This window comes from Astyanax mexicanus, chromosome 1, assembly GCF_023375975.1.
Source record: "Astyanax mexicanus isolate ESR-SI-001 chromosome 1, AstMex3_surface, whole genome shotgun sequence".
NCBI lineage: Eukaryota > Metazoa > Chordata > Actinopteri > Characiformes > Acestrorhamphidae > Astyanax > Astyanax mexicanus.
In genome coordinates this window covers 65,153,565-65,172,543 of record NC_064408.1, presented here as the reverse complement: position 1 = coordinate 65,172,543, position 18,979 = coordinate 65,153,565, and the positions used below count along the sequence as shown (strand labels likewise).

The 18,979-nt window shown below is 38.3% G+C and overlaps 1 protein-coding gene across 3 annotated transcripts; it reads right to left on the bottom strand.

Annotated features, from left to right (window-relative positions):
• Positions 1–9: 9 nt before the first annotated feature.
• LOC103040471 (titin homolog) lies at positions 10–17,591 on the bottom strand. 3 transcript variants are annotated; one of them, XM_049481838.1, is made up of 6 exons: positions 17,236–17,591; positions 15,638–16,066; positions 9,306–9,475; positions 7,695–8,037; positions 4,089–6,982; positions 10–2,585 (listed from the first exon to the last, which is right to left on the bottom strand). In XM_049481838.1, exons 2-6 carry the CDS (start codon positions 16,053–16,055, stop codon positions 309–311), a joined length of 6,102 nt encoding a protein of 2,033 aa, XP_049337795.1. In that variant the 5' UTR covers positions 16,056–16,066; positions 17,236–17,591; the 3' UTR covers positions 10–308. The 3 variants fall into 3 exon arrangements, with proteins under 3 accessions (XP_049337795.1, XP_049337794.1, XP_049337793.1); XM_049481837.1 differs by having other exon boundaries at positions 14–3,902; positions 17,236–17,585; XM_049481836.1 differs by having other exon boundaries at positions 15–6,982; positions 17,236–17,584.
• Between the last annotated feature and the right edge of the window lie 1,388 nt (positions 17,592–18,979).

The following is an 18,979-nucleotide window of genomic DNA, read 5'->3' as shown; positions in this document are numbered from 1 at the left end:
ATATGATGGTCTTTTAAAGAAGGTAAACATTAGAAAAAAATATATCAGGTAAATAAATGTTTGAATCTACTTCATTAAAAAAATATTTCACATTATGTACTTTTTTGTGCCAAAGCAAATAAAGAGATTTAATTTATTTTTTACATTAATAATAAGGCTTGATAAACAATTAACATTCCATATTTGTATTTTTTGAGCGGAATTAGTAACTTAGATAAAAGTAAATTAATAACATTTTACAAATGTGCATATATATATATAAATACATATCAAATGTTGAAACGCGAAATCAGTCTGTTCGAGTCTGTTTAAACATCAGTACGATATTTGTATCTGAGGGGTGAGATACTCTTGGCACTCAGGCTCTCAGCAGTTTCTGCAGCAGTAAAATCTGTGTGGATCGGAGTGTCTGCTGTTCCTGTAGAAATTCCATGGAAAATGTTCCTTTTGTAGACTGGGAATGTCTCTTCATTGTGATCTGACGGTCTTTGTACGGTGTAAGAGTGGGTGGTCAACTTGAACCCATCCATGGCTCTTCTTTTCTGCGTAAACAGTAATCGCCTCCGCTCCTGCTTCTCCCGAGCTTGAGAGCTGTCTCGGAGATACTCTCTGGCATCATCCTTTCCTAAGGATGCTGGGGATGAATCTTGTGCATTTGAATCTTCATCATCATCGAAGTGGGAATGTGAGATACTCTGGCTGAATCGGGGTTGTGGTGAAGTGAATGATTGGTCAGTTTGACCGTATGGCTCTGAATTAGAAAAGAAGAGAGTTCTCTTAGGCCTGGAGATTTGGTCTAGCACGCTTGTTTCTGTGGCTACTGTCATCTCAGGTTTAGGCTCAGATTGTGAGAACTGCAGAGATCTTTGTATTTTTGGTATGTCATCAAGAGGTACACTTATTCCCCCCAAGAAACTGTCTTTGTCGCCGCTTGGCTTCACTTCAAACTGTTGTGTAGATAGTCTGTCTAAATCCTGGGTTGGAGACTGTCCTGACTGCTGAGATGCAGAATGTGTGAAGTGAATGTATTTCTTTACTTTTGGTATTCCATCAGCAGAGACATCAATTGACCAAAAGATACTGTGTTCTTCAGCAGTTGGTTTAACACCATCTACAGATGATGAGCTATTCCTCTGTGCTCCTGTGCCTGTACTTGGTAGCAGAGACTGAGAAAGAGGTTCAGATTGTGAGAACTGGATGTATCTCTTCACTTTTGGGACTCCATCAAAAGATGTGCCTTCTTGCTCAAAGAAACTGCCTCCCTTGGTCTGACTGAGCCCTTCTTCAGACTGTACTGTAGTCACAAACTTCGGTGGGATCCTTTCTGAATCGAACACTGTTGATGGAGATTCAGCTGAAGGTTGAACTTCAGTCTGTGAAAACTGAATGTATCTTTGTACTTTTGGCACTCCATCAAAAGATGCTCCTATTTGTCCAAAGAAACCGTCTTCCTTAGTGGTTGGACTGAACCCATTCTCAGATGTGGAACCAGGTTGAACTTCAGATTGTGTAAACTCAATGTATCTCTGTATCCTTGGAACTTCATCAATGGATGTACCTATTTGCTCAAAGAAATTCTGATCCTTTGTGGTTGGACTCTGGCTATTCTTGAATGATGAATCATATTTCCCAGACTGGGTTTTTGGCACCAAATTTGGTGTGATTGTTTCTGTGTTTAATGATGGAGACAAATGTTGGGCCTCTGACTGGGTAAACTGAATATATCTTTTCACTTTTGGCACGCCACCAAAAGATGCTCCAGTTGCTTCAAAGAAATCATCTCTGTCCTCAGATGAAGAATCGGGTCTCGTAGACTGTGTTGTAGCTCCTATGACTGGTGTGATCTTTTCTGTCTTTAAAGATGCTGATGGGGTCACAGTTGAAGGCCAAGGCTCTGAATGGGAGAACTGAATGTACCTCTTTACTTTTGGCACTCCTTCAATAGGTACTCCAACGACTTCAAAGAAACCGTCTCCATCTACAGATGAAAAAACAGGATTCACAGCCTGGGTTTGTGGTGCCACATTTGGAGTGATTGTTTCTGTCTTTAAAGATGCTGATGGAGTTAAAGGTTGGGCTTCGTGTGGTGTAAATTTAATGTATTGTTTCACTTTTGGTACTCCATCAATAAAAGCTTCACTTGCTCCAAAGAAGACTTCATCATCAGATGAAGAATCAGGTCTGATAGACTGTGTTTTATTCCCTATCACTGGTGTGAACTTTTCTGTTTTTAAAGTTGAAGGTTGAGGCTCTGAATGTGAGAATTGGATGTATCTCTTCACTTTTGGCACTCCTTCAATAGGTGTTCCTGTTTGTCCAAAGAAAGTGACTCCAAACACAGATGAAGGATCAGGACTCACAGACTGGGTTTTTGGCACTGACTGTGGTTTGATTGTTTCTGTGTTTAAAGAGGTTGATGGGGTCAGAGTTGAAGGTTGGCCCTCAGATGGTGAGAACTGAATGTATCTCTTAACTTTTGGCACTTCATCAACAGATGCACCTATTTGTCCAAAGAAATCTTCTCTGTTCTCAGAGGAAGAATCAGGTCTTAGGGATTGTGTTTGGGTTCCTACCACTGGTGTGATCTTTTCTGTCTTTAAAGATGATGTTGAGGACAGCGTTGAAGGTTGAGGCTCAGTCTCTGAGAACTTAATGTATCTCTTTACTTTTGGCACTTCATCAATAGATGCACCTATTTGTCCAAAAAAATCGTCTCTGTCTTTAAATGAATCAGGTTTCAAAGACTGTGTTGTAGTTCCTAACACTGGTGTGATCTTTTCTATCTTTAAAGACGTTGATGGAGACAGAGTTAAAGGTTGAGGCTCAGTTTGTTTGAACTGAATGTATCTCTTCACTTTTGGCACTTCATTAACAGATGCACCTATTTGTCCAAAGAAATCGTCTCTGTCCTCAGACGAAGCATCAGGTCTCATCAATTGTGTTTGGGTTCCTACCACTGGTGTGACCTTTTCTGTCTTTAAAGATGTTGATGGGGACAGAGTTGAAGGTTGAGGCTCTGAGAACTTAATGTATCCCTTCACTTTGGGCACTTCATCAACAGATGCACCTATTTGTGCAAAGAAATTGTCTTTGTCCTCAGGTGGATAATCAGGTCTCATAGACTGTGTTGTAGTTCCTACCACTGGTGTGATCTTTTCTGTCTTTAAAGATGCTGATGGGGACAGAGTTGAAGGTTGAGGCCCAGTCTCTGAGAACTGAATGTATCTCTTCACTTTTGGCACTTCATCAATAGATGCACCTATTTGTCCAAAAAAATCGTCTCTGTCTTTAAATGAATCGGGGCTCATAGACTGTGTTGTAGTTCCTAACACTGGTGTGATCTTTTCTGATTTTAAAGACGTTGATGGAGTTAAAGGTTGAGGCTCAGATTGTTTGAACTGAATGTATCTCTTCACTTTTGGCACTTCATTAACAGATGCACCTATTTGTCCAAAGAAATCGTCTCTGTCCTCAGACGAAGCATCGGGTCTCATCAATTGTGTTTGGGTTCCTACCACTGGTGTGACCTTTTCTGTCTTTAAAGATGTTGATGGGGACAGAGTTGAAGGTTGAGGCTCTGAGAACTTAATGTATCCCTTCACTTTGGGCACTTCATCAACAGATGCACCTATTTGTGCAAAGAAATTGTCTTTGTCCTCAGGTGGATAATCAGGTCTCATAGACTGTGTTGTAGTTCCTACCACTGGTGTGATCTTTTCTGTCTTTAAAGATGCTGATGGGGACAGAGTTGAAGGTTGAGGCCCAGTCTCTGAGAACTGAATGTATCTCTTCACTTTTGGCACTTCATCAATAGATGCACCTATTTGTCCAAAAAAATCGTCTCTGTCTTTAAATGAATCGGGGCTCATAGACTGTGTTGTAGTTCCTAACACTGGTGTGATCTTTTCTGATTTTAAAGACGTTGATGGAGTTAAAGGTTGAGGCTCAGATTGTTTGAACTGAATGTATCTCTTCACTTTTGGCACTTCATTAACAGATGCACCTATTTGTCCAAAGAAATCGTCTCTGTCCTCAGACGAAGCATCGGGTCTCATCAATTGTGTTTGGGTTCCTACCACTGGTGTGACCTTTTCTGTCTTTAAAGATGCTGATGGGGACAGAGTTGAAGGTTGAGGCCCAGTCTCTGAGAACTGAATGTATCTCTTCACTTTTGGCACTTCGTCAATAGATACATCTATTTGTCCAAAGAAACCGTCTCCCTTAGAGGTTGGACTGAACCCATCCTTGGCTGTGGAGCCAGGTTGAACTTCAGATTGTGTAAACTGAATGTATCTCTCTATCTTTGGCACTTTGTCAAGAGATGCACCTATTTGCTCAAAGAAATGATTTTCCTTTGTAGTTGAGCTGTGGTTATCCTGAAACCCAGACTGTGTGTTTGGCACCAAATTTGGTGTGATTGTTTCTGTGTTTATTGGTGTTGATGGAGATGAAGGTTGGTCCTCAAATGGTTTGAACTGAATGTATCTTTTCACTTTTGGCACTTCACCAACAGATGCACCTATTTGTCCAAAGAAACTGTCTTCGTCCTCAGATGAAGAATCAGGTCTCTTGGACTGTGTATTAGACCCTAACACTGGTTTGATTGTTTCTGTCTTCAAAGATGTTGGGGGAGACAGAGCTGAAGGTTGAGGCTCAGTCTCTGAGAACTGAATGTATTTTGTCACCTTTGGCACTTCATCAACAGATGCTCCTATTTGCTGGAAGAAGTTGTCTTCTTTTGAGGATGGGCTGTGTTCATCCCTAAACGATGAATCATATGTCTCATACTGGGTTTTTGGCACCAGATTTGGTGTGATTGTTTCTGTGTTTAAAGATGCTGATGGAGAAAGAGGTTGAAGATTAGATGGTCTGAACTGAATGTATCTCTTTACTTTTGGCACAGCATCAACTGATGCACCTATTTCCCCAAAGAAACTGTCTCCGGTTGGACTGAGCTCATCTTCAGATGACGAATTAGGTCTCACAGATTGTTGGGTTGTAGTTCCTAACACTGGTGTGATCGTTTCTGTCTTTAAAGATGTTGAGGGAGATGAAACTAAAGGTGGAGGCTCAGAATGTGAGAACTGAAGATATCTCTTTACTGTTGGTACTGGATACAAAGTCACATCAAATTTCCCCAAGAAACTTTCTTCAGAGGAGGAATTCAGCTGGGACGACTTTAAATCACATCCTGCCTCAGGTGTCGTTGTAGATCCATGTTGAGTTGGAGGTTGAGGAACAGAGACTGAGAACTGGAGAGATTTTTTCACTTTCGGTAGTTGATCAAAAGTTAGTCCTATTATTTCAAAGAAACTCTGTTCAGAGGAAGGAACCATCTCCTTATGCCTTTCCTCTATATCTGTACTAGTTGAGGAATTGTCAAAGTTGATATTGACGATGCTGCTGGTATTTTGAACTGGAATAACACTCTCGTTAATGACCTCGGGGTCTACTTTTATTTCAAGTTTCCGGGGATAGTCCTCATATTCAGCTTGTGTCTCTTCGTCCTCACTGGAGATACTGGCACCTGCTTCATTTGTCTTTGGGACACTGGTAGTCTTTTGGCCAGGCCTATACACAGGGTGCACATGGTATTCAAGAAGTTCTTCTGCGTTAAAATTGCCATTTGAATAATCAGAGAACTCACTAGGGACTGGTGTTACTGTGTCGCTGAAGTCATCATTTCTTGAGTGTGGATCATCATAGGTTTCTGATTCTGCGTATTCCTCTGAGTTTACTGTGTATTCTGTTTGTTCTCCTTCAGTAAGACCACTTTCACTTGAGCTGCAAGACCCTAGGTTGTTAGTTTGTTTATCCACCGACAGCTCCTCCTCAAAAAGTGGAAAATCAAGAACAGCACCCTGTGTAGTTCGGCTGCTTGATCTTGGAGATTCATCAGGGAAAGAAAAGCTCTCGCCACTGTCGTTCCATAAATCTCTGTCCAGATCATCCACATTCTCTTCATTTAGATCAGACAGTGTCCCTGAAAATGGGTCAGTTGTAAATCCCAGTATTGTTGCCTCTGTGTTGTCTGTATAACTTTCCTCATCATCCAGAGTGGTCACTGTCGGAGGATCTACACTTTGCTCTTCAGACTCAATTACTTCATAAATGGACCCCTGTTCTTGGGGCAATCCAGATTCTCTGGATACACTAGAAATCCTCTTCTCTTCTAACTCTATAGAGTCTTCTGGGTCTGGAATAGCTTCCAACTCCACAGCTTCTGTAGTTTCCACACTTGTTCTTGGGTTCTCCTCTCTCAAAGGTAGTTCTTTACTGACGGGTATTGAGCTGCTAGGAATGCTGCTTTCCTTGCCCCTTAAATCCTCCATCTCAACATGAGTTATAACAGTATTAGTCAAGGGTTCCCTGCCATGTGTGTTCTCGTATGATGCTTCAACATCCATATTGTCCTCAGAAGAGCTGTCTGATTTGGTGTCTTCAACTGTGACGTAGTAAGGAATGTTGCCCGCATTGTCATTAACTTCTGTCACTCCGCCAAACGTCACTCTTGATCCCACTCGCACTTCCTGCACAGGTTCATCTGTATCCGAAAATCCCTCGTTGTCATACGGCCTTGGTTGAGCTGAGGAAGTTCTGGAGTTTGCAGACGATGATCTAGAGTCCCTCTTGTTGCGAATCCTTTGCCATAATTTGTCCAAAAATGGCCGTAACACAACACCAAGGATGAAGGCCACGATGAAGGTAATGAAGACGGAAAGGCAGACAGCTAAGACAAACTGGGATTGTTCTACAGCTCGCACGTTCCTCACCATGTTCACATTTTGGGCTTCTCGTCGCTGCCTCGTTTCATAAACTCTTTTACGAACATGTAGATTAAATATGGATACATGCTGCTCCTGGGCTCCTGAGATACAGACATAATGTCCGGCATGCTGCTCTGTGATGTTGCTGATAAAAAGGACCTGTTGATTCTCGGAGACGTGGCCTTGAGGTATCCACCATCTAGTCTGTGTGAGTCCTAAAGAAAATACAACAGGGATTTCATTTCTATTCATTACATACACATAAACATATTGTATATTAATAATAACTGGACAGACATGTTTAACCCAAAAGAGCCCATGGTGACAGACCCTTTAAAAGATGTGTAAAGATCCTTACAGCATTCTGTTCTTCACTTTAACCTATGAAGTCCTTAAGTGACATAAACTTGTGTGATTTTTCATTTGACTTTATCTACAGAATGTAGGAGTGCTGGGTTAGGGCTAGAGATAAAACTTTAGTAGCTCATACTCATTTTAAAGTGTATTTTTAGCTTCTACAGGTCTGTTCCAACCAGTTTAACAAATCAAATGCTTAAGTTAAATGTTTATATTCCATATAACTAGTTCTCACAAAGTTTCTAAAACAGAAGATCAAATAAAAAACTTCTGAAATAATTTTTAGGTATTTTAACCTTAAAATGTTTACAGTCATGTATCCTCATTATCTTTACAATAAGAAAAAAAAATGAGTTCCTCAATTAATTTAACTGATCCAATGTAGAATTTTGTATCAATATTCAGTACTGGATCTGGATCATCTCTTATGGGTTCATTTTAAAGTTTAAAAGTAAGGTATTTTAAGTGTATTATGTTAAAAACAAACAACAACTAAAAACATGCACAAATTATATTATAATAACTATTATATCTGCTAAGATCATGAAAGACAGTTGTGATAATCAGTACCTTGGCTGGTGTCTCCACAGGAAAGCAATACTTCAGTCCCCTCATCTACAGTAACCTCCTTAAGAAGACCCGGTGTGCTAAATTCAGGTGGTGGACATTTAAGATCAGACTCTTCCAGATGTATCAGATCTTTTCCAGCATGATGAGCTGGAGAGAAACAGTCCACTTTCCATGTTGGATTACCTAATTCGTTGTCAAAGCTTAGCCATCTTCTTATTGTCTGTAAGTTACAGTCACACCTCCACCTGTTTCCAGAAATGGACACAAAGGTGTTCAGGTTCCGCAGAGACAGGAAGGCTGGTAGTGGTACGATGGTAAGCAGGTTATAGCTCAGGTCAAGAACCTAAATGACATGATGGATGAATAAACTGTTACTTTGAGAAAATTTGTACAAGTATAGTTTTCATTTGGAAAACTATAGATCATACATATGAGGTACATATAAAGTGACCACTTTGCTGAAATACAGCTCAAGACCAGTTTTTGCTGGTAGCTGATATAAGCTGCTCTTTGATGGTAAAGGTGGTTGAAAAGATGGAATTCCAGATAAAATCATATCACAAGCTAACAAGCCAGCTAGATAGCTAGCTGGATAACCCAGTGCTTGACCAGCCAAGCTGTTTGACCAATCTGGTCATGTTGCTTGGTAATGGTGGTGATGCTGGTCAACCAGCATGGTTAGGCCTGGTAATACTGGTTATTTAGCCTTATCAAGTTGATCGTGTTTGTAGGTCAGCTAAACCATCAATATTGAAGGATTTGTATAAATGCAGTACCAGTCAAACATTTAATGTTTTAAAAATATTTTTCTGCATATTATTTATTTTTTGTTCTGCATTGTAGAATAATATAGTACCAAATCATCCAAACTATGAAGAAAAACATTACATTATTTAGTAAACCAAAAGTTTACAAACCAGAATATTTTTTATATTTTAGATCTTGACATTTTATCAGTCAGCTTTATGAGGTAGAGTCACCTGGAATAGCTTTCGGTTACCAGCTGTGCTGAACTTATCAAGAGTTATTTATTTGAATTTCTTGTCTCTTTATGTGTTTGAGAGCATCCGTTGTAAAGTTGTGAAGAGGTAGAGTTGGTATACAGTAAATATCTCTATTTGATTAATGTTCTAATCCATATTAAGTAAAGAAAAAAATACTTGAAGGTCTTCAATCTGAAACATTTCAAGAACTTTGAAAACATTTAAAAGCGTTATGATGAAACTGGCTCTCATCAGGATCACCCTAGGAAAAAGTTTTCTCTGTTTTACGGGATAAGTTCATCAGAGTTATCAGCCTAAACAGCCGCAAGTTAACAGCTCCCCAGATAAGAGCATCTAAATGCTTTCCAGAGTGTTTTTTTGTTTGTTTAACACTTTTAGGTTACTACGTGATTCTTTATGTTTTTATTCTTTAAATAAATAAAAACATTGAATAAGTAGGTGTTCAAACTTTTGACTGGTACCGTATGAGATTTTATTTATTACAGCAGACACATATTTTTTAGTCAGACAAAGTCATTTTGTTGAGGTAATATATTAGGATTTTATTAATCAAATAAAATTGAATGCACTACTGTTTTCTGAGTGTGTAACATTTAAAGTATTTTACCTGTAGATTTGTCAGGTCTTTAAAGGCCTGTGGGTGAATAGTGTGTATGAGGTTATGCTGGAGGTGAACTTCTCTCAGGTGAGTACAGTCAGCCAGGTCAGCAGGACCAAGCTCTGAGATCTGGTTATGAGCGAACTGAAGCACCTGCAGAGATTTTATCCTGCCGAGTCCTGGGAAGACAGAGACAACAGATGTTACATTAAGAACTGTGTAATAGAAAATAATAGAATTCTGGTTTGCAATCATCCCTCCTCCTTCACACACTGTCAGGTTTTGTATTATGTGTTTGATATTATGGCTGCTGTCACTGTGTCCTTGGACTAGATCTCAGATTCACTCTGGTCCTGGAGTCGCACCTGTTCTCTACAATTGCTCTGAAACCTCATGAAGAAAAAACACACAGTACTGTAAAATGGAGCACAATTAGGCATAAAATAAAGCAAAAAACAAAATTTGTGGTAACACTTTAGTTGAAAGGTACCCATAAAAGTGCTTCATAAGCATTGAATAATACATTTATAAAGAAATGGTTTAATATTTATGAATACCATATGCCAGTACTCTTAACTTGACAGAAGACATTTTATGAATTAAAGGCTGCATTGACAAATCATATTTAAATCTGTATTTATCTATGTTTTTTTTATATCAAACACTCTACAGTAATTCCTCTCATTAAAATTAGGACAGTTCTTGTCTGTTAAGAAATATGTTTTTCAGATTCATTAAAAAAATTTGATTAAACTACATTAATTAACCTTTGCTTCATTTATAGCACTGTTATAAAGCATCATTCCCACAACACGTAGAGTGTATAAGACAGACAGCTATTCATGACTAATACGTATCAGTTCTATGAATGTTTATGGTATTTGTAAATATTAAAGCATTGCATCCAATGCTTTATTCACTGCCTCCCCTTCAAATAAAGAGTTAACAGATTTGAAATGGAAAAATCATTTGTAATTTAAGGTCAAAATACATTACTAGTAAAATATTAAAACATTCCTTTGTTCATGGTGCACGACATAATCAAGAAGGGTACAACCCATGGCACTGTAGCTAATCTCTCTGGACATGGACAGAAGAGTAAAATTGATGAAAGGCTGCAATGCAGGATAGTCTGGTTGGTGGAAAAGCAGCCCCAATCAAGTTCCAAAGAAATTCAAAGTGTCCTGCAGGCTCAGGGTGCATCAGCGTCAGCGCAAACTATCCGCCAGCATTTAAATAAAATAACGGCAGGAGATTCGAGAGGACCCCACTGCTGACAGAGATATTAAAATGCTAGATTGCAGTGTTCCAAAATGTATGTGAGTAAGCCAAAATCCTTCTGGGAAAACATCTTATGGACAGATGAGACCAAGCTTGAGCTTTTTGGTAAAGAATATAATTTTACTGTTTAATGAAAAAGCAATAAGCCCTACAAAGGAAGAACACAGTATCTACAGTCAACACATGGTGTAGGCTTAAAAATGTTTCGGGGTTGTTTTGCTGCCTCTGGAACTGGGTGACTTGACTGAGTGCATTGCAAAATGAAATCTATAGATCACCAATAGATTTTGGCCCAATGTCAGAAAGCTGGGTTTGCACTTTAGGTCATGGTTCTTCCAGCAGGACAATGACCTCAAGTATACTTCAGAAAGCACCTAGAGATGGATGGAAACAAAGTGTTGGAGAGTTCTAATATGGCCAGCAAGGAGTCTGGATCTAAAACCCATTGAACTGTGGAGAGATTTTAAAATTGCTGTTGGGAGAAGCACTTTTCAAATATGAGAGACCTGGAGCGGTTTGCAGAAGAAGAGTAGTCTGAAATTCCAGTTGAGAGGTGTAAGAAGCTTGTTGATGGTTATAAAAAACTATTGATTTCAGTTATTTTTCCAAAGGGTGTTCACCCGAGGGTGAAATTGAGGGTGCCAGTAATTTTGTCAGGCCCATTTTTTGAGTTTTAATGATCTTATATATGTTTTAGCTTTTTGTTTTTCTTTGTTGTTCCAGTACACACACAGAAAATAAACATGTGCAAAATAAAATGTGTGTAATTGCAATCGTTTTCTGTCATTTTCAATCCTTTGTTCATTACTGTATATATATATAATGTGGATATTAATGGAAAAACTAAAGAAACAGAATAGCCTCCTCAGTGCTGTATATGTTTCCAGTATATTATGATCTTGTTGCTGATACTGCATATTCAGACCTGGGTAATGATGATCTGTCTGATACAGCAGAAGAAAGAAGGAGAGAAATGGAGATGTCTGCTTCCTCTATACTGAGAGCTGTATTGACTGCAGAGCAGAACTGACGGCCTGCTGGTCAGGGATTCGTTAGAGAGGAGAGGCTGTGCACTGACTCACAAACAGCTGAGAGATCCTGTCATGTGTGTGGTGTCTGAGACCACCTTAATAAGCCCACATTTCACTAACGCGCATGGACTCTGGGTTTAGCTTTCTTTTGATTATTCCACTTACGAAGCAATGGCTGTGCAGCTCTGTGATAAAACACTGTCTCTTCAGCTGTAATAAGACTACATTAAAAACTGCTCACTCCCACAGCTTTAGCACACTGCCTCAGGAAACAGAAACATTGTGTTTCACACTTCTTACTGCAGGTTGGTTTAAGATGTTGGCAGGTAGAGTTTTCAGATATTTGCTGCAATAATCTCTGATTCTGCTTTCATAGAAAAAAACTCCCTGCATCTCAAGGTTGTAGAGGCTCAGAGTGGACTGTGAAAACTGAAGCCGGTCATGCCAGTAGGGACAGAGACGAAGCAAAGCCCTTTGACATTAATTACCACAACCATGGAAAAACACAGAGGTCTTAACACAGACACTCTACTCAAAAAACAGTGAAACCTTCACAGGGAATAGACACTGCTGTATCCAACGGCAAATACTGACCTAGATACTATCTGGAAGGAAGGAAACACTGATTTGTGTATTTAATCCCTGACATAAAGCCCAACCATAAACACTGCAGTTAGTAGATTTATGAGAGCAGGAATACAATTAACACATTACTACTCAATTATGGGCCATGATTTTATTCAAAAGTAAGCTGCACAAATAGGAAAATACTGTTGTCTTTAGGATTTAGGATTCACATCGCCTCTGTCCAATGAAAAACAAGTATTGAAAAATAGTTTATTTCAGGTAATTGTAAAGTATTTCTATTGGTCCGTTCATCAAGTAATTTTGGCACAGTGTAAGGGACAGTTTGTCTGTTTAAACTGTAGTAAACTAAAAATAAAAAAAAATGGAGATACTAATTTTTACTGGACAGCGACAAAATAATGTATGTTTGAGCAGCCCAAAGATTATTTGCAGATTTTTCTACAATACTAATCTCAAAAAATTAGAATATCATTGACAAATTACTTTATTTCAATAATTCAGTTCAAAATGTATTACACACAGATTAATATATTTTAAGTGTTTATTTCTTTTATTGTTGATGATTATGGCTTACATCAATGAAAACCCAAAAATCAGTGCACACCAGCAGATGACATGACCATCACTGATCATCAGTAAATTTTGCATTTCATTAGGAAATCAAGGGGTCAGGGTCTGGAGGAAGTGTGGAGAGACAAACAGTTCGAGCTGCTTGAGGTCTATAGTGTGAAGTTGCCACAAACAGTGATGGTTTGGGGAGACATATTATCTGCTGGTGTTGATCCACTGTGTTGTATCAAGTCTAAAGTCAGTGCAGTATTTTCCTGAAAAATCAGGAAAATCATCAACAATACAATAAATAAACACTTAAAATAGATCACTCTGTGTTTAAAACATCTATACAATAAACGAGTTACACATTTTGAACTGAATGACTAAAATAATATTTTTTTAAATGATTTTCTAATTTTTTTGAGATGCTTTAATATAGTAAAAAAAACTCTGCAAATGCTCTTTGGGCTGCTCAAACATATTAGCCTGGAACATTAGTTTATTAAAATAAGAAACATATAATAACAGCATAAAGAGTGCTGTTTGATTGTGCACATGTGTGTGTTTAAGAAAATTAATATTATCATTTGCCCTTTGAGTGGAGACTGCTGTATTTTTGTTCTTGTTTAATGATCTACTTTTAAAGATTTGAAAATGTTTTACCTTGTCAGATACAAATCAAGAAAAACACAATTTCATGCTTTCACTTTTAGGGAGACTGAGATTATTATATCACAACAATTTCATTATTTTAGGTGTGCTTGAGCACCCTTTAAAAGGGTTAGTGACGACTAGTGATGGAGATACTGCTGGAGGAATTGTGTTCCAGATTCTCAGTGTGAGGCTTTTTGCATTTTATACTGAAAATGTTTCACTCTGCAGTTTACACATCATCTCAAACCCCACTCAGGAAAGGCAGTGTTGCTCTACAAATATTCTGGTTGATCATTTTATTCACTTCCAGATGTGTCTTTTAAATACACAAGGGCAAACTCTATTTTAAAAATGGAAAACTGGTGGTGACAAAGTAACTTTGGAAGCATGGAAATATTACAACGTTATAATCGCTGAGAAATTAAAAGGTTTCGATTCCAAAAATGCCACTGTGCTGGGAACACACCTTTAAATGTTACATTAACCCTGATATCTGTGGAATGTATTGATATCTTTAGACACAGCCATGCCTTCTTTTACAACCCCTCATGATCCACTGGAATTTCTGTGCCCAGCCCGTTTACTCAGAACTGGGCATTCTGATTGGCTGGCTGAAGGACACTAGTAAATCAGGAGTGTCTATAGTGTAATAGAGCAAAGGTCTAGTAATTACCATGTTGCAGAGTGATTTACTACAGGGTAGAAACTGCGATAAACAGACACACTGCATGAATCATTCTTACAGTGTCTCTGAAAAGTGGTACCCCTTACATTTCTGCAAATATTATATAGTTTCATGGGGCAACAGTATAGAAATTAAACTTGGATATAACTAAGTAGTCAGTGTACAGCTTGTATAGCAGTATAGATTTATTGCTCTCTGAATATAATTCATCACTAATGTCTAAATAGCTGGTAACACAACTGAGTTCACCTCACAGTGGACAGTGTGATTTGTCTCATTGTCCCTCCCTGACGTTATGTAACTGGTTGGATGTACAAGCTTTCAGGTGTGAATGGGGAGCAGGGCTGTTAAATTTGTTTTGGGTACTGGCCACTGGATATTCAACATGGCACTTCATGGCAAATATCTCTCTAAGGATGTAAGAGACAGAATTGTTGCTCTCTACAAAGATGATCTAGGCTATAATAAGATTGTTCGCACCCTGAAACTAAGCAGTTTTGCAGGATGGGTTCCACCCAGAACAAGCCCTCCCAGGGTTTACCAAAGAAATTGAGTGCATATGTTTAGCGCAATATCCAGAGATTGGCTTTAAAATAGACATATGAGGTCTGCCTGTAGCGCTTAGGCTGTACACTGCATATTGCATCATCTCTGTCTGCATAGCACTGTCTAGAAGGAGGCCTCTTCTGAAGCTAATAACCAAGAAAGTCTGTAAACGGTTTGCTGAAGACAAGCAGTCCATGAGCATGGACTACTGGAACCATGTCCTGTGGTCTGACAAGACCAAGATAAACTTGTTTGTCTCAGATGGTGTCCCACATGTGTGGTGGTGCCCTGATATGGAGTTCCAAGACAACTGCCTCTAGCCTACAGTCAAGCATGGTGGTGGTAGCATCATGGTCTGGGGAGCTGAATTCCCACAGGATAGTATTACATTTTGATGCAGGGTATAATCCCCTCCCTTGTGAAACTGGGCTGCATGGCAGTTTTCCAACAGCTGAAGATAAAGTTGCTGGCCAAGTATGTCTTTAGACCTAAACCCAATTGAGCACCAGAGGGGCATCCTCAAGTGAAATGTGGAGGAACATGAGATCTCTAACATTCACCAGGTTTGTGTTGTCATTGTGGAGGAATGGACTAAGGTTTCAGTAGCAACCTAAATGCAGCTGAGTGCAGCTCTGGTCAATATTATGCCCAAATAGGTTAAGGCAATGCAAAATAATAATGGTCGTCATACAAAATGTGAACATAATTGGGCACAATTTGGACGTTGGAGGTTCAGTGTGTGGTGTACTTACCTGTATTGCCAGCTGTTAATTGTTGTGTATTGAGATATTTTCAGAGGACAATAAATGTATGGTGCTATACAATCTACATGATATTCAAGGTTCATTTCTGTAGTGTTGTCCCATCAAAAGATATAAAAAAAATGTTTGCATAAATGTGTGAAATACTGTATCTGTTTTTTGCTTATTAAGATATAATGGCTATGAGTGTGGATTCATTTAACTCATTTACATTCAATATCTGTGTGTGTGTGATGTTCTCACCCTTTGGTAGACGTTTCAGCTGGTTTCTCTGAGCGGACAGCAGCTGAAGGTCAGGTGCCCAAGACACACACCACTCTTTTCTTCTAGGGAGGCTCTTAGTTCCCTCCACACCCTTCCCCAAACACATTGACAAACTCTCCAGGGCATTATCTCCCACCCACAAGTGCTGAAGCCCTCTCAAACGTGCACGACCAAGAGGGACCAGAGAGCGTATGGCATTATGGGAAAGGTCCAGTGCCGTGGCAGTTGCTGGGATATGTGACGGGGACTCCGAGAGGCCAGATGAGGAGCAGTTTAGGAGGGGAGTCTGTTGACATAGGCAGGGTGTTGGACAGAGGGGTGTAGAGGAGAATGCGTGTGCTCCCCACAGCTGGAGGAGCAGGATGGCGATGCAGGGCACTAAGCTGGACGCTGACATCACAGCAGGCCCTATACAATGGGAAGACATGATGTAAGCAATAAAATACAGAAATAACACTTGATTAGGCAGGTCCTTGTGAATAGCTCAAGTGCCTATGTGATTTAGAGTGTTATAAGTACCACTGACAGTTTTTTATCATTATTTTAGAATAATTATCCAACAGATGATAAAAATGATTGCATAACTTATGGCTACCTCAGCTCAGTGTTTTCAGTATGGGCACTCCTAAAGGTATGTAATATTTTATCACTTCTTCACTATTTAAGATGGAACTGCAAATTCCTACATTTTCAGGATGCACTGTATGTTGTGTGAGATCTCAGCATTGGATATATTTGATGAATAAGTGGAATTAAAGCTGATTGTTGCATCAAATTCAAAGCTAAATGTTTCAATCCAAAGGGTGGGACCATGCTTGTAAAATGATTTAGCCATTTACATGTACATACAGTTACTAAATCAGAGATCATTGTTTGCTTATTTCAAATTTTCCATTTCTAAATGCAGCAAAGAAAAATGTGCACAGCATAATCTTCTATTATTTAAAAGGCTTTTCCTTTTACACTTTTACACATAAGATTTAGTAAATGCCTTTGTTTTATTTCTAATGTGACTGTGCATTTAGTTTAACATTAACAAGACCAAGTAATGAAGACTTAAGGACCTGTAGACATTTTAGATACTTACTAATACCAAAGGAGTTACATTATAGAAATGCCTCGAAATCAGTTCTTCTCTAATACTTGTACCAATATTAAAACCCTGAGTGTTGACATAATTGAAATATATCTTCTTTAAAAACTAATTATTAAATATTTACTACTCTAGTAGGACAGACTTACACTAACACACAGTCTACATCACATTACACAAGCTAGGGTTTTGTATTATGGCACTGGAACAGCTTCATTACTTTTCGTCCTCTGCCAATACCAGGTCCATACTGATACCAATCAGTGTAAAGATACCACCTCTATTACATGTAAGAATTAATCTGAATGTACTTATAAAACAGCTTTGAATCATTATGATATAAACTTCTACATCTGTTTACACTGACAGAACTAGTTGTACATGGTTGCAAAGATCAAACACTTAAATATCTCCCATTATGAAGAGGAGAGTTCCCCTTTAGGTTAAAATTCAACAGGATTTAAAGGGAAACGTTTACACTTACCTCTCGCACTGTTCACAGCTGTCAGATCAGAAGCAATTCTGCGCAACTTGCTCCGTAATTATCATCTAAACACTGAGGGTGACTGGAGAAATCTTTGACTTTGACTCAAACTCACCTCAGATCAAAGTCTGCACAGTACTGCGGCAGCTGAGACACACATGATGATACACACACACACACACACAATAGTGAATACCTTACAACAATGATTCACAAATCTAAGTTAATAGCTTACTCTGGTGTCCGTCCTCTTCAGCACTTTCATAAAAAACTGAGGAGAGTAAAAAATAACATCAAAATACTTCTTCCACTTCAAAGTAAAAAAAAGGGAGAAGTTAAAAAGGCGAGAGGTCCAGTAAAACCATGATCTCATTATTTGTGAAAGAAATGTCAGTTACTTATCCATTAAAATACTGTTGTGTTCTTGATGGTTAGTTGCTGAGTTTAAAGGGGGGCTTTTTTTTTTTTTTTTTTACAAAACTTACAACAGGTCTAAAAGCTTTACAAAACATTTTTTTAAGTTCTTTGAACAAAATCACTCTCACATAAAAAGATCTCACCAACTCCTTCCAGTTTCAGTCCCTTTAGCATGAGCTGTTTAAGGGCTCTGTCACTTTTATGCAAATGCAACACCATGTTCATGCTCATGAACACAAACTTGTTCATGCTTAGCTGCGATATTTAAAAGCACTTAAATCTCTCTACTTCAGACAAAGCACAGTGCTCAACCAGCAGACTGAAATGGCATTACTTCAGCTTATCTAGTGGGTGGGGCTCTGGTGGGAGTTGACAGTCCTGTGTAATCACAATAACTGAGCCATCCAAACAACTCATAGAATCGCTCATACGATTCCTGACACCAAAGTCTGATTCACAGAAAACTGATGAATGAATGGATTTTTTCACACTTGTTTGTAGATGCAGCAGAGACACAAACAAAAACAGAAAAGCATGCAAAAGGTTTTGCCTAATATGTCCTCTTTTATCACCATGTAAATTACTAAGTAATTTTTAGAGTCATCTTTTTGAGATCCCACACTGATATAAAATACAGTTTATATAATCACAGAGCACAGTGCTTGGTCCAAGATGATCAAACAGCCAACAGAAAATAACATGTTCATCATATACACTCTAGAAGATGCCATTTTATATATCTTCTATAAAGAATCTTGTTTGTTAAAGAGATGTGTTTAAAAACGTTTTTAAGAATCTCCACTTGATAGAAGAAAATATTCTTAACCAATTATCTTCCTCAAAAATGGTAGAAACGGCATGGTGCTTCTATGCCATCACTAAAATAACAATTTGAAGAAACGTTTCTTTCATAAGAGTGTATTCTAGAAAAAACATCCAAATATGGGTTGTTTTTTCCCTAAAAACATTCACACAAATAAATATTTTCTTTTGTACCACTTATAACTTACAGCTATAGCGTTTAATTGGCCTAAAACCCTACACTGATGAGCTGTCTGGGTAATAATGTAAAATGTGATTTTCTATAATTTGATTATTGGATTTTAGTTTGTGACTTTAAATGTATTTCATGAAAAAGACACCATTAAAATGCTCCAAAATAACTACATCTACTTTAACATTTAATTAAATACATTTAACTTTAAATTAATTAAATTAATTTAACTTTAATTAAAATTATTTTGTAAAATTTAATTAAAGTCAGCATTTTATAGCTTTTTAGCACAATCATAATACATGTAATTATTGAACATAGCGAGCAAATACT

What these genes read in the sequence shown, in the direction of transcription:
- LOC103040471 (XM_049481836.1), bottom strand. Translation starts at nt 16,055, where the DNA reads ATGTCAGCGTCCAGCTTAGTGCCCTGCATCGCCATCCTGCTCCTCCAG. An exon ending in GCTGAAACGTCTACCAAAGG is followed by an intron (nt 9,476 to 15,637) that starts GTGAGAACATCA and finishes CTGTCTTCCCAG; the next exon opens with GACTCGGCAGGATAAAATCT. An exon ending in CTGTGGAGACACCAGCCAAG is followed by an intron (nt 6,983 to 7,694) that starts GTACTGATTATC and finishes TATTTTCTTTAG; the next exon opens with GACTCACACAGACTAGATGG.